The following is a 15,557-nucleotide window of genomic DNA, read 5'->3' on the forward strand; positions in this document are numbered from 1 at the left end:
TGGTGTTGATGATGATGGAAGACTAATGATTAAACTTGTCTGCCAGTTAATGATTCCAAATTAGTGAGGTTGAATCCTTGTTTACGTTTCTGCAGTGCAATTATGCACCAAGTGCAATTACAGTGTTATTACTCACTGAAAGCCCTGTAATAACCATGTTTAATCACCATCTCTGCAGCTGCTGCCGCTGAAGGTTGGTGTGCCTGTCATTTGTGTAACTGCATAACAATAAAATAATAAAATAAAACACACCACATGATCGTTAATGCATAAGCGTCTTATCAAAAAAAGTTTATTTCCAGGATCATCACAGCTTTTGGTAATAACTTTGATAGGAATATTAAAAACTGTCTCCCCCAAAAAGTTCTGATATTAGGTTGTTGCAAGACTGATTAATGCTCTGTTCTAGGACTCCTAGAATTACTATAGGCACATGTTTAATCACACATACATTCACACATCATAAAAGTTGCCATTGCTAATAATAATCTGCTGTTCCAAAATGTACCAGGACTTAAAAATGAAAATAGACAGAACAGAAATTAGGAGCAGGTTTTTTTTTTTTTTAGTGATGGTGTTTTCAGTTAATGCATGCAAATTCTGCAATATAGATCTAATAATGCTGGACAACGTGGTCACCATTCCACCAACACTGTCTCAGGGTTTTGGTGACTTCACTGTCCACGGCCGAGTAGTTTTATTACACATATATAGACAAATGTATGGAAAGTTATGGAAAGCTGGCCCTCTGCAGTTCCTCAAGGGTACAAAAATAGACTTTCTGGCTTGGCCAAATCTGTGCTGACACAAGCATCTCTCAAACGATGGTGAAGAAACACCTAAAAAGGGATTGGCGGTAATATTCTACACAAATTTCTCCCTTTATACAACTTAGGCCTGGATGAGCCTACATTTTTGTGCGGTTATCATATGTGAAACACACAAAAAAAAAAAACATACTTATTCAAACGAAACGTTCTGTAGCTAAACTACAAGTCAAAAGTGATCCAACAAGCTGCAAGCGTGGCCTGCTGGCAGTGTTATCAAGTTTGCAGCTAAACTCTTATCAACATATTTTATTTCCTCCCGTTCAGCAAAACATCCCCATCACGAGGAGCAAAGAGCTAAGATGGTTAGTTTCCCTGGCACGTTATACAGCCTCACTGCCTCCACCTGAAGGACAACCTGACAAATGCTGTCGAAAGCATAAAAGCCACACGATCAATGGATAATGTACCCCGTAAAGCGAAACCAAACCAAAAACGTCAAGTTTATGATTTCGGCTTGGGCAGGTAGGGGTCGGGAAGAAAGTGCTGTTGTTTTTACATTCTTGAGCCGAGTCACAAGAAGCCTGGGTTTCTGCCCCGCCCTACTCCCGACAAGCTGCGTCGCTACCGGCCAGACGATGGATGTCGATCACTGGCTCGGCGACTTCTGCCGTTCGTTCCAGTAGTTGCTGTAAGCCTGCTGGAACATGTTCTTGCAGCACAGCTTGGCGTTGAGACGCGAGCAGATGAGGAACGAGCCGCCCATCTTGCGATGCAGAGAGTAGGTCTCCTCGGGAGGCGGAGTCAGCCGCTGCTTCAGCATCACCGGGATTAGGTTGTGGATGCGCTCGGTGGTGCTCTGAGCGCCGAAGTCGAAGGGCTCTCCCGAGGCGAAAGCCTCGCCCAGGATCATCACCGCGTCCACATGGGCGTTCTCCATAGTCTACAGCAGAGGATTGACCAGGTCAGACGTGTGTACAGCACCTGATGTCGCTCAGAAATGTGGTAAGGGGTGGGTTCTTACCTTGGTTTCATAACCTGTGAGGAACTTCATCTCTATAGAGCGCTTCAACACTGCCTCTCTGTTTCCATCGGCCGCTGCCTTGATGATCTGTTACAACAAACAACTTGTATTAAATTTTTAATAATGTGTATTTACATTTAGTGCTGCACCCAAAACACTCAGGGATCAATAAAGTACATCCAGCTACACTGTCGCTCCAAACTTTGGAATCACTGACCACATAAACAATTATTTTGTGTTCTATAAAACAATGTTTCTTTAAATATTACAAACTATCGGCAAAAAGGTATTTTTTAGATATTTTGTTTAATGTTTCAAAAGTTCTGTGAACAAGAATGTATGAAATGATAATGTACAGTAATTCTGTTTACATATTTGTTTGTAAGGTTATTTGCCTTGAAACTTGCTGAAATCAGAATAATAATTATATCGCAACTTACTGGATATAGATGTTTTGGTCATTTAGACTCATTTACAGTGCTGTTCATCTAATACCTTTCTTAATTTTTAATTATTTTTTCAGCTTCCTAGAGTTCTAGTAATTATTTGAAAGCTGTGCATTTATTTGCAACCAAATTGGTTTTATATTGTCATTACTGTTATTATTAAAATATATAATGCATAAATTCAGAAAATAAAATGTTAGATTATTAAAAAAACATTACTTCTAAACTTTTGAATGCTATTGTACTGCTCTCTCTGTCTGAATGCACAACCAATAATAATTCACAACCACTAAATCAGCAGTTAATTAATTCTGCATTTGAATAGAAATGATTCACGGTGAATCCATCCATGCTTACCTCTATATAAAGATCTGTGAAACTCTCATCAAAGCCTCGTGTTGCGCCAAAGTCCAACAATGCAACCTACAGATTGAAGATGAAACACTATGAGAATTTCCCCACAGTGGGACTAATAAAGGATTATCTTATCTTAAATATGAGCTGAGTTCCAAAGTCTAGGCTGCATTTCTCGGCCGCTACATCACAGCAGGCCGTTCCAAAGCGAAGGATCCTTCGTAAGCGGCCTAGAAATGCAGCCCACATTCTGAGTGATTTGAAGGATGCATCAGATGTAACCTCCCCACAATCGGTTACCCACAGTTCTCTGCGCACGAGCGATATAAAGGGAGCACCACGAAAATAGCGGAAAATGAAGCCGTCATATCAGAGCTTGTTCATGTCCTTGAATTCGTCTTCGTTACCTTATAAAGTGTAAAATGACTGATTAATTCAATTATTCATCCATATATCGTATTTTATTTAGAAGTATTTGTATATATGTAGTTTATCGTACTACATAAGATCATCTCCTCCTTTTCCATGAAGAAATGAAAAAGCATCAAACTCAATGCAGCGGCTGCATTTTCTCTCACCAGTTTGGCGCCACTCTGGTGGCGTCACCACGCAGTCTCATTAGGACTGTTCCATTTGGGTGACCAGTAGGCTACTAAGGAGGAGTCTTCACAGGACAGTCCTACCGAGGACCCGCACTACCTCGGCTGCAGCCTCGGCTTTGGAATGCAGCTATAGGCCACTGCAGTCGTGCGTCATTCTGTAGTCCTCGTCATCCAGTGGTATTCGAGAGAAGCATGTTCACAGGACAAAACCCTGTTCATTCTGGCCATGGAGAAACGGAGCTCAGACCCGGAGTTCCTAATATGGGCATAAGAGCGCCGACTACAGAATGACGACACGACTACAACGGTCTATAGAGTCGGACCACAGTGACTAGTTTAGCTGACACACGAAAGCACTATATAAAAGTAATACTGTATAGGTAATAAATATTAAACCATGTGTAATAATGAATAACAGCAACTAACAAAGTGCATGTTTAAAATTGTTATGCGCATCTTTGGTAAAGTGGAATTCCATCAATTTGTCAAAAATGTCTGCAAGTCTTTAAGATGTGAACCGAGTCATTCAGAGTGGTCTGATGTGAAACGCTTCGCTCCAGAGAAACTCATCTGGCTCTAAACGCTCCCTTACCGTACATTATCACATGAAATAGTTGCAAATGTGTTTCCTGATGTCTTAAATATAGTTTAACAATAGTCAAGATGACCTCTGTGGTAAGAGGTACATACGGTGCGTAGTACAGCAAAACAATGAATACTTATCTTTTCCCCTTCCAGATTTACCACTATTTTACTGTTATTAACACCACATATAAAAAGTCAGAAGACACACATAGGTGCACTGATTATTTTGGATAGTAAATGAAATGGCTATATTTGTACTGTAGACATCACTCCTGTTATCCACCACCATCAAAGAAATCAGAGTCAGTAATTTCTTTACATCAAACCACTCTGAACGACTTCGTTAACATCACGATTGAACTGAATAAGATCTGATAAATTGGTGGAATTCTCCTTTAAGGCTTTTATCTGCAGTGTGTTGATTTTTCTGTTCCAGTGTTGTATTATTGTATTATAATTATCCTCATATATTTATTCCTGCTTATTTTCTGTCTCCTGTCTTATGTGCTTTTGAGTAACACTTCATTTTAAACGTGTGTAGGTTTTAAACTTAACTGACTACAGAACACGGGAAGAATCGGCCCTCGGCTTCCTTACCTTGTGGGTTTGGGGGTCGTAGAAGAAGTTGGACCAGTTGGGGTCTGTCTGCATGAAGCGAAACTCAAAGAGCTCTCTTAAGCACAGAGTCAGGATGTTCTCACAGATCTGATGGAAAACAAGTTTGAGAAAAATATTTATAAGCTGCTGCTGCAACGATAAACAGCTTCTGGGGCATTGCCTTCACTAACAAATGAAACCACCAGGTGGCGACACTGCACTGAAAAAACTCTACCAGGCAAGCTGGAGGGCACTGGAAGCGTAGTGGGTGGCATAAACGTGACGATATCCATGTTTCTGAACTGAGTGAGTTGTATTTAAATACAAATGATAGAAGACAAAGCTGTAGGTGGGGGTTTCATACAGTTATCGGTGTTATTTGAACGTGAAATTGATGTAACTGACTGTCTTTATTCACATGAAAGACAAAAACTCTAATAACTTTAAGATACATGATGTCACATTTTCTTTCAATCCAGCAACGATGTATTGTTTTGAAAGGCTCAAAGCCGTCTGTGCCAAGCAGTTAATGCTCATTACTGGTGATTAGCTACATTTAGCTGGATAAAGGATTTTAATGGACACTGTCAGGAAAAAACAACCCATACAGCAACAACAACAACAAAACAACAACAACAACAACAAGGTACAACTATGTTCCCTAACTAAAGGTACCCTCAACCCAGTGACCTGACATGTGACCACCACAGTGACCATTGAGTACCTTTTTTTCCTGTGTTTATTTATTTAATTAATGTTTGTTTATTTAATAAAAAAAAGTCAAACAGACACAGTTTACCCTTAAAAGAAAAGTAGTTCAAGTACTTTTCCCATTATTGCTAGTCAAAGAACCGTACTACACAGAACCCTTTTACTAAGAGTGACGGAACAGGAAGCTGATGCTATGAATAAAGTGCAATACAAATTCTTCCTGTGTGTCACACTGTCCATTTTCAATGTCTGAGTGATCTAAATCCTCATTTTTTGTTTTTAGGTTAAGGATTCTCAACCACAAAATGACGTCCATCAATATTAAATATGCATTAAAAAGTCGTAATAACTTCCACAACTAGTTTTTATATTACATATTCACATTTTTAACCATCGTTTTGAGCAGAATCGCACTGGACCAACCTCGTTTTTAAGATCCTGAGTGAGGCTTTCGGCCTTGTCCAGGGGGAAGCCGGAGACCAGCTCGGTTGTGAGGACGTGCCTGCTGCTCAGCTCATCAATCACGTCAGGCACGTAGAAGAAAGGGTGGCCTTTCAGAAGCTCCCTGCCAAAAAACACAGCTTACAGTCAGTGGGGAAAAGGCCCGTGCCACACTGCACGCGCAGCGCTGCCCCGGCGCTGATGCAAGGTGCTGACTCATTGAAAAGCAGATGGTTGGAAAACGTGGTTTGTTTAACAAGGCTTGGGAATCTCTGACCCTAGAAGGATTTTGCTACTGTAAAAAAGTACAGTTGGTTACAGCAGAGAGAAATTAGAATAATCCAGTGCCGACACAAACACTACCTTTTTTAAACGATGGCAAACTGTCCTTGTCCAAAAGCAGCAAAACAGCCCCAAATAATGATACTGCCATCACCATCACCATGTTTCACGGTTAGGACGAGGTTCTTGCGCTAGGATGCAGTGTTTGTTTCTGCCAACCATAACATTACATTTCTCATTTAGGCCATAAAGATCTTTCGTCTTCTTTGTCCACATTATTTCAGTACTCTTCTGGTGTTCTTAGGAAGCTTTACACAGGCAGCAGGGTTCTTCCTGGAGAGCAGAGGCTTCCTCTATGCTATCATTCCATACATACTATTCTCGTCCAGTGTTTGTCTGATGGTGGACACATCAACACAGTCATTAGCCAGTGTAAGAGAGGCCTACAGATCCTTAGGCGTTACCCTGGGGTTCTTTGTGATCTCCCAGATTATTATATGCCTTACACTTGGAGTCGATTTTGTTGGATGACCACACTCTAGTAAACATAAGGTGTTGAATATTCTGTCCAAACTCTTCAGATATTGTTCTGGAACCTCTTTCAGCCTAAAAAGCATTGACCACTGTTTTTCTGAGGTCCTCAGAAATCTCCTTTAACTGTGACATGGCATGCACTGACAAATGTGTGTGTAAAGGCCAGACGTTGATGCTCAGCTCAAATACCAAACTGATAATTCTAGAGGTTCACATAAATATATGTTTGATCACATTGCTCAATAAATTAATTAAAAAAAAAACATAAATCTGCTTAGGTTATTTGTTTTATTGGGTTCTCTTCATCTTTTGTTATGTCTCAAACGAAGATCTGACCTCGTTTTAGGGCAAACCTACACAGACGTTTGCATAATGCTAAAGGGTTTAAAAACTTTCAAGCAGCACTGTACACTAAAATATCACGATAAAAAAATATACCACACCGAATACCGCAACACATAATAAAAATAATAATAATAATAATAATAATGATAATAAATCAATATGTAGCCTACATATACTATGCTGTCTGTTAGCAAACTGAGGGTTTCTCCTGGACTGTGGCATGGAACTCTGTAGGCATCTCATGGACTTGTACTTCAAAGACTAAGGGAATAAAGTGTAAAATATTAAATGCTCTGCTGCATCAAACTTTAGGGTTATTTTGAACATCCATCAAAGTTTGAAAGAAGGACAAACAAGCTTTAAATCCAGCTGTATTTCCTGATCAGACAGCTGTTTACATTTAAACTTAAAAAAAGTCTAGTAAAGGCAAATTAAAAAACAAAAAAAAACAAAAACACAAAACAAAACAAAAAAAAAAAACTACATTTTATATGATTGTTTTGTTATTTATGTCACTTATTCTGACAGCATAGTGTTTAATTCTTCAGCAAAAATGTTGGGAAAAAAGGATTAGAATTGAGAAGCACTGCCAGGTAACACAGTACAACAGATAAACAAGGTAAAGCATGTAATGTTTCACTCATTTCAAAAGCAAATTAATAAATATGCCATATAATCATGCGCATATTTAGCAGCGTTTAATGTAGAAATATCTTTATGAGAAGCATTTTTATCCAAATAACACTGCTACAGTATTACTGACTGCTATTTATTAGATGTTCAATGTTATGTTGGCACCAGTCTAATGCTGCTATGCCTTGACCGACCTTGATTAGTTTTAATACTAGTTTTAGCAGTTCTAGCCTAAATGTGAACATCTGAAGTTACTAACAGTCAAGTATATATATATATATATATATATATATATACACACACACACACACACACACACACACACACACACACACACACACACACACACATATATATTTTTTAATATCCATGCTACAGTTTCAGTAAATGCTTAAACTTAAAGCCTAACTTTGAAGATTACAGGATTAGCCTGTCAGCTGAGGTGTGGCCTTATGGAGGGTCATGTTTACTATGGTTTTGGACCTCTGGGTGCACAAGAGTTTCTTTTACAGTAGAGGAAATGCAGAGCCTACATAAACATCGGATGCTGACATTTTGTGAACTGATTCAGAATATTTCAAGAGAACTGTGAGGCATCTAAGAATCAGTTTTTCCACCTCTATACCAATAGAGTTAAACGGACATCCCTCCGGATGCACAAAGCAGAACTTTATAAAACGGCACAAGAGGAGAATCAGGATGGTTCAACTCCAGGTATGAATGTATCAGTGCTGAGTTTGAGATCAGACAGACGTTCTGCACCAGAGAGAGGTTTTCTAATATAATAATAAAAAAAGAAACTACACGCCTAAAAACACCTGCTCATTTCCATATTTGCTTATGGATTTGCTCCATTATGTGTACGTTCAGACTTTCACTCGCTAGTTTGTGCAGACTTGAAGATAGTCGAGTAGTCAAGTCTTTTCAAGCAGGAGTGTTTTGTTGTGATAAAAGCTGTTGGACAAAGTGACACCAGCCTTGTGATGGGTGGGACCGAAGTTCACACAACGGCCAATTTACACTGAGAGGGGAGAAATACACACTCAGCTAATTCATAGGGTCTGTTTTGCATTTTGCTGCTGTCGGAACAAAACCTCACACCTCCAAAATGGTAACTTTACAGGAGAAGGAAAAAACACTTTTAATGTAAGTCAATGGAACCTGATTTTTTCCCCAAGTAATTTTGGGCCATTTATTTTGGTCCATTAACCACGAAATTTACAGGCACTTTCAGATTGTGTCAAAAACGTCAACAGGTTTTGTTCCGACAACGGTGATATGTACCTTGTGTGCACCAACCAGACCAATATTAACCTAATTAGGAAGCCATCACTCATTTAGGTTCCCTGGGGCTTTAAACCTGAGAACATTAAATTCCAGTTGAAGAGTGGAACATGCTACGTCGCCAAGAAAGAAACACTTCACAGGGCCTCTGTTTTATCTTTGGCCTACACTGGCTATGCCAGCTCAGGCCTTGGTCAGCCCGGAATCATGAAGCTGAAGGTGGGGTGAGGGGTCGTCTTTCATGCATGCTCTCTCTTCCCATTAGGACTTGGATGTAACTGTATTCCATTCACTCCTTTCCTTGGATGTAAATCAAATCATTCCCTTTCTGTGTCATCAAAGACACGGGCCTGCAGCAGGGGCCTGAACAGAGGGTGGGTTGGGGGGTTGGCATTTGGTAGCCTTGTTGTCACTGTGTGTTAGTTCAAGTTTATCTATATTTACGATCTGGCAGCTAACAGACACAGTTCCTTCACGTCAGGTCATCGAAACCTGACGCCAGACCCGAAAGCCAGGAGGCGTTATTCTTAGTCCTGAGCTGTGAAGCCACGGAGGGTTACCATTCCAGAAGAGCACAATCATTCTGAATACTCTAATGTTTATTTATACCATGTGCAAATGTTCCTGGGAGGACACAATGCCATGAAGCATGCCTCAGATTAACTGAGTATGACACCAGGCAGTCAAGGAAAAGCCGGCCGAGTGTAGCCATTTGCCAGTTAAAGAGTAGGGCAAAGGTCAACAGATGGCACCCACTTGATTAGAGAAGTTGAGAAATGAGGGAAATGATTCATGCCATGTGGAAATGCTAAAATTTAGCAGAGGACAAAGGTTTTCCTGGTGGTTAACTTACTTGAATTTGCGAGCGCACTTGGCTTCCCTTATATAGTCGCACTCCAGAGCCAACTCGCGCCGCATCACGTCTATCAAGTGCTCTGGAAACAGACCTGATCAGACAAACGACAACAGGCAAACAGAGGAGACGAGACATCAGTCGATGCAGACATGGGAAACTTTAAAACTGTTGATCATGATTACTTAGGATTAAACTTCACATAATCTTGCATCTAAAAACGTTTTAAAAGCTTAGACAGAGTTAAATAGGTGTGTCTGGATCAATATTACATTATTAATTAATAATAATAACAGATGTAAATTAATAATTCAAACTGTACGAGTATGTCTACCAATTTCTCTCATTAACATTAAACCCGTAGACATATATACTCCTGTCAACAGGGAAGAAGTCTACAACAGATGAATATTACAGCTGAACTTCAGGAAAACGGAAATTAAGGAGAATTTTTACACATCACTCTCAAATTAGGGGCAAATCCCTGTTTCAGCTTTATATGCCCCAATATAAGCCTAGGTGACCATGTGCCCCATTAGTAGGGTGTTCTATACAATATACTTAATTTCTTGATTCACTACATTTCTCAATACAGTGAAAATGTGGCCGTGGCTAAAAATGTGCCTATTGTTAATAAACTACTGATGTTGATTTTCAGTTTATTATTTATAGAGTATTTACAGAGTGTATAAACATTATACAAGTACAATATTTGAATCAAAAGCTGGGCTTTAAAATGTCACAAGCCAACATTCTAGTCCCGATACCACGACACAGTGTGATGCAATTCAAACTTCTAAAAATTACTTGTTTTTGTTGGTTACACAGGTCTTGTTTTGCCAACTGGACAAAATATAAGCAAAAAAAAGAACCCCCCCCACTTCTGTGTGAAAATGTACTGTATTGTGGTGCATAAACAGCGTAAATACAGTGAAATCGGTGTATCGTTACACCCTCATGTCTCACAGATATGTCAAGTACGCACAGGTGTCATGCCTCAAAACATGGCCACACATATTTGTGTCATAAGCCTCATGCAGATAAAGAACATCAGTATCTTTTAGCAGATCAGCTGGAGCTCAATTTGGTACAGCAAAGAACTTTTCTATTTTAAAGGTTTTTTTTTCCGCATTTTACCGTAATTTATATTACCGCAACGTGTCCACAGATGTGTTTCTCATTACCATTTTATTTTTTTTTTATTTTTTATTTTATTTTGCCTTGTTAATTTAAAATAAACTGGCTGATATTACCTTTAAGTTTTGATCTCTTGTGAATCAAAACAACAAAATGTTCTGTGGCACCAGTAACAAGAAAAACAAACCTCAATGGCTGTCAACGTGTTGCGGGAATGAGATAAAACACTAAATTTTGCGATAAATATATATATTACCTAAAAAATAAGTCTGACAACAATAAACAGATTGTGAAAAGTTGCAGGAAAAAATACCACTCGTTATAGATATATCTTCACACGATGCAGTAATAAAGGGAAATGGTTCATTTAAATAAATAAACAAATGAATTTAAACAATAATTCAATCAAATCAATAACCATAATTTAAAAAAAAAAAACAAAAATAATGGACTGATGGGCCACAGTGACCCACGAGCTCATCAGAGCTGCAGTTCTGGCCCTGAACACTATTTCGTGGGTTTAGCAGAATCTCCAACAGCTGAATCTCTGAAACAGACTGATTTTGTATGGTGAGAACGAGGCCTCCACACAGTGACACAGCACAATGACCCAGCTCTATCTGTTCACACGCGAGCTGAACTCCCTGTGGCCCTGAAGTCTCTGATTTCAGGCCAGCTTCTTGGATCACAGATGTACATACAAGTTTCCAACTGACTCAGTCAACATCATCGGCCGGAGACAACATGTTCTTCGCCGAGCAGCCTCAGCCCAAATGTACAAAACGTTCTATCTTTAGTTGCAACCTGTGAATCCGCGAATGACCTTGTATTAATAAACACGCTGACAACTGTAGACGAAGAGAGAGAGGGTACACTGGTCAGGGCAACAGATGGACAGTAAACAGATACTGTATTTTAAGTTCACTACATATTGAAGTAAGTGCATTTGTTTACTGCACTATACTCACACATATGATATTCTTATGATCTGAGGATAAAAGCAAGGCTTCAAAACAATATTTTAAAATAAATTGAGATATGACAGCTTTGCAGAAAGATGTACAACATTTTATTGTGAGATTGATAAATGGAAGGTCTGATATGGATACTTCCTTATAGATTTCCTGCTCTATTGCTCACCATTAATGACATTTTTGTTCAGGATGTGTCCAGACATATATATATATATATATATATATATATATATATTACGGGTGCGGGAAAAACTCGATTCTTAGATGCATCGCGATGCGGACGTGAACGATTCTGAATCCATTCATTCAACGTCAAAAATCGATTTTCTAAATATTTAATTTATAACGTAATGTTGACGGAACGCAAAAGGCGAAACTGCAAGTGGGAAAGTGCAGCGCCCGGACAGTCTGTGGGGCACATAACAAAAACACTACTGGATGAGTGAGAAATCTGACCGGCTCCCTCTGCGTTAAAGCCAGGTCAGGTCCGGAGTCACAACACAAACGATAAGGAGAGACATTTTGCCTTTCAACGAAGTTAAACCACCTTGGGAGCCACAACATTTAATGCCCAGTATGTCTCAGTGTGTATTAATGTCCTAGTATGGGCTAAAAATATAAACGAGAGCGCAGATTTACTCCGCTCTGCTTTAAGCTTTAGCTTTAGCCGCTTTCCTCCCATCTCCGCCAGAAAACCTTTCTCCAAAACTAGAAGAGATTCTTGTAAAATGTCTCAGCGTCCGGCTGTTTTACGAGGCTGAAGTCGCTTCTCATTCGCCAGCTTCTCGTTCTAATTTTCCCATTCCACCTTAAATTCTGCCTTAGGCGCCGAATGTAACTGCTGCACCATTTAAGGTGGAACAGGAAAATTCGAAAGAGAAGCGAGTTCATTTTCGCAACGTTTTTGAGAAAGACAGTCTCTCAGCAGATTTAACCAACCGCGCTGCTTATAAATGCGAATAAGTCTCCAAATGTTCGTCTGAATCTGTTTTTTCGTTCGCTACTGGCGAGGCCAGACCTCGGGGCTGTGTGACCTGCTGTCTGCTGTCTGTTCTCAGTCGTTGAGAACCAGGGCTTTCGCGCTATGCTGCACACTTTGGAGCCAAGATTCAGCGTCCAGTCTCGAAAATACCCCCCCCCCACCCCCAACTCTCTACAACGAGACCAAAAGGGTGGCTGTAACGCGCTGTCTGGACACCCATTGCCACTGGATCTTATTTCAGGGCAACAGCGCATTTTATCGCAGATGAGTGGCAGCAGCGTCTCTGACTGAGAGCCTTCTAGTTCACTTGCCGCATCACTTCCATTTGATTTATTAATAAAAGATATTTTAGATAATTAAAGCAAAGTATTTGTAATGATCCGTAATGCATTTACATTCTGGATCATTACAAATACTTTGCTTTAAAACTACCAAGTCCTCAGACAGTAGGAAGATAGAAATCATGTATAGAGAAAAAAGATGCATCGATAATCGTTTTATAATCGCATCGCAGCCTCTGAATCGTAATTGAATCGAATCGTGAGGTGCCTAAAGATTCCCACCCCTAATATATATATATATATATATATATATAGACTGTAGTCCATCTGTTTCTCTGATACTTTGTTAGCCCCCTTTTACCCTGTTCTTCAGTGGTCAGGACCCCCATGGACCCTCACAGAGCAGGTACTATTTGAGTGGTGGATCATTCTCAACACGTGGTGGTCAGTGCTGAGTCTAATGTGTGTGTGTGTGTATAATATATATTACATAATATCTCCTTTTTTTCCTTTCTTATATTGTTTGTATTTAAGTTCTACAAGGGGGCTACACACCTAAGATTTTCACTCACCTTCACACCTGTGTAAATATGATGTGACAGGCGATTTGATTTGATTTAGTTCATTTGATAAGTGCGTCTATCTCAAGATGAAAATAATGTTGTACCCAGTAACTTATATTTTTTTTAACACAATTCTATTCACTAAATAGAAGAATAAAGAAGAATAAAGGGATTTAGGGCAGAGTGAGGAAATGGTGTCAAGTTGTCCTTAAACACAGATCAGTAAGTAGCCAGAGTAAAGGGCCATTCTCTGGATATAATTGCCATAATAAACCATACAAATAGACACGTGTAAACAATAAAACAATAAATCTCACCTTCAGGCAGGGCATTGCTCATACTAAGGACAGCCATCAGGTTGTTTACATCACTGTTGATACTCTGTGCAACTCCAGGGTACTAAAACAAACGGAGCAGATTACTGATTAAGGCATACGCGTTAGAGATGAAACAGTGATGATTACGCTTCCTCTGTGTTCAGCATAATGAAGATCAGTTTCAGCGTGCCATCTTCAGTTGGATAAGAGCTACCTTTTCTTCTTTCATGTCATTCTTTAGCCTTACCTGTATCTTCATGGCAACTTCTCGACCATCCTTCATCCTGGCCAAATGCACCTGGCCAATGGAGGCAGCAGCAAAAGGCCTCTCCTCAAACATCTCCAGTTTGTCCCTCCAGTTGGGGCCCAGGTCGTTGTTCAAAGCTTTCTGTGGATGGAGAGATGAACATACGTGTTGGTGGTCTTCTGCATGCTTAGCAGAACGTCCAAAAGGTTTATTTTATCGTGTTCGGTCAGTCTGTACCGTCATCTGTTTGATGGGCATGAAGTCGGCGCTCTGACGAACCCGCTCAAAAATCTTAGCTAGCTGAGGGTTGATGAAGGCGTCGTCTGAGGAGGAAAGAGAGAAAAACAGTCACATTCTGAAAGGTACAATGGCTACAAGCAATGCTAATATCCTTTCTATGCAAGTTTTGTGGCATATCAAAGCTGTGTGTGCACGTTAAAAATATACGTTGATATAGGTTAGGCCTGTTGCGATCATGAAATTTCAGACTATAATCATATAAAATGTCAATAAACAATTTAATTGTCTTTTTTCTAAGCAAAAAAAAAAAAAGCAGGAAATGTTATTTCTAAATCTTCCTATTCTAGAAACTTTGCTTTCTATTATGCATTTGCTCCAAATCAACCCACCCAATTCATATTGTTTGTTGCAATGTAAAAAACAGACTCTGAAAGTTAACAACTGTAATAAACACCAATCAGGTGCAATGTATGTACGAGAAATTGCTGTTTACAGTTTATTATGCTTGTGAGGAACAGCATTTAAACGGTAAAGTGAAATAATGGAACCATCAACAAGCTCGGGACAAAAATGCAGCTCAGTGACAAAGACTATGTTCACACAGCAGGTAAACGTGGCTCAAATCTGACGTTTACTAAATCAGATTTTTTTGTTGTTAGGCTGTTCACAATATCTTTTAAATATGACCTACTTGAGACATCAGTCTGCACAGATCAGCTCCTAAACTGACCCACATGCGCAAATGAACAGCGCTTCATGTGGATCATCCAGAGGCAAACAATGAGAGACAAAAATGTGAGATTTAGTGTGTTTATCTGTTCACACAGACACACAGATATTCATCTGTGCCACAAATTAAGAAAAAGACTGGATTTGGGCCACTTTTACCTGCTGTGTGAACAAAGCCAGAGAGAGAGGTGTTAAATTCTTAACCATCAAAACATTCTAGAAGAGCGTGATTCCACTCCAGCTCCAAAAAACACAATCTGGCAACCAATAACATGGATTGCACATGCACACGGTGATGGAATCAAAGTACATTTTTCTGCCCCTTCTCATGTACGTACATCTACCCTGAGAGTGGAAATATTCTAGCTTATTTTGTTGTTAAATATTTTTCAGCACTGTCCATTCAGTCACTATGACTGCTGACATTGTTAGAACACTTTTGAGACCATCTGCTAATTAATGTCTGGTTTTCAGAGGTGAAGAAAATTCCACACAAAACTGCAACACTCAGCAACATTCGCAACATCTTTACCTCTCATATTTGAAGTAAACCTCCCACAAATACATAAACACAAGGAAAAGAAACACGTTTCATGTTTTTCCCATGTAGACGGTACATAAGCTGTGCA

General features: G+C 39.5%; 1 protein-coding gene across 1 annotated transcript in view; it reads right to left on the reverse strand.

Moving 5' to 3' along the window:
• Window positions 1–282: 282 nt before the first annotated feature.
• The window catches only part of coq8aa (coenzyme Q8A, genome duplicate a), a 51,261-nt gene continuing 35,986 nt past the window's right edge, over window positions 283–15,557 (reverse strand). The window contains exons 7-15 of the mRNA XM_036581188.1: window positions 14,197–14,282; window positions 13,960–14,100; window positions 13,713–13,794; window positions 9,459–9,552; window positions 5,510–5,651; window positions 4,376–4,483; window positions 2,595–2,660; window positions 1,792–1,878; window positions 283–1,710 (exon numbers count right to left, since the gene is read on the reverse strand). Coding sequence (XP_036437081.1) covers window positions 1,417–1,710; window positions 1,792–1,878; window positions 2,595–2,660; window positions 4,376–4,483; window positions 5,510–5,651; window positions 9,459–9,552; window positions 13,713–13,794; window positions 13,960–14,100; window positions 14,197–14,282 — 1,100 coding nt within the window. The 3' untranslated portion in view covers window positions 283–1,416. The remainder of the gene's footprint in view (window positions 1,711–1,791; window positions 1,879–2,594; window positions 2,661–4,375; window positions 4,484–5,509; window positions 5,652–9,458; window positions 9,553–13,712; window positions 13,795–13,959; window positions 14,101–14,196; window positions 14,283–15,557) is intronic.

This window comes from Colossoma macropomum, unplaced genomic scaffold (assembly GCF_904425465.1).
Source record: "Colossoma macropomum unplaced genomic scaffold, Colossoma_macropomum, whole genome shotgun sequence".
Classification (NCBI taxonomy): domain Eukaryota; kingdom Metazoa; phylum Chordata; class Actinopteri; order Characiformes; family Serrasalmidae; genus Colossoma; species Colossoma macropomum.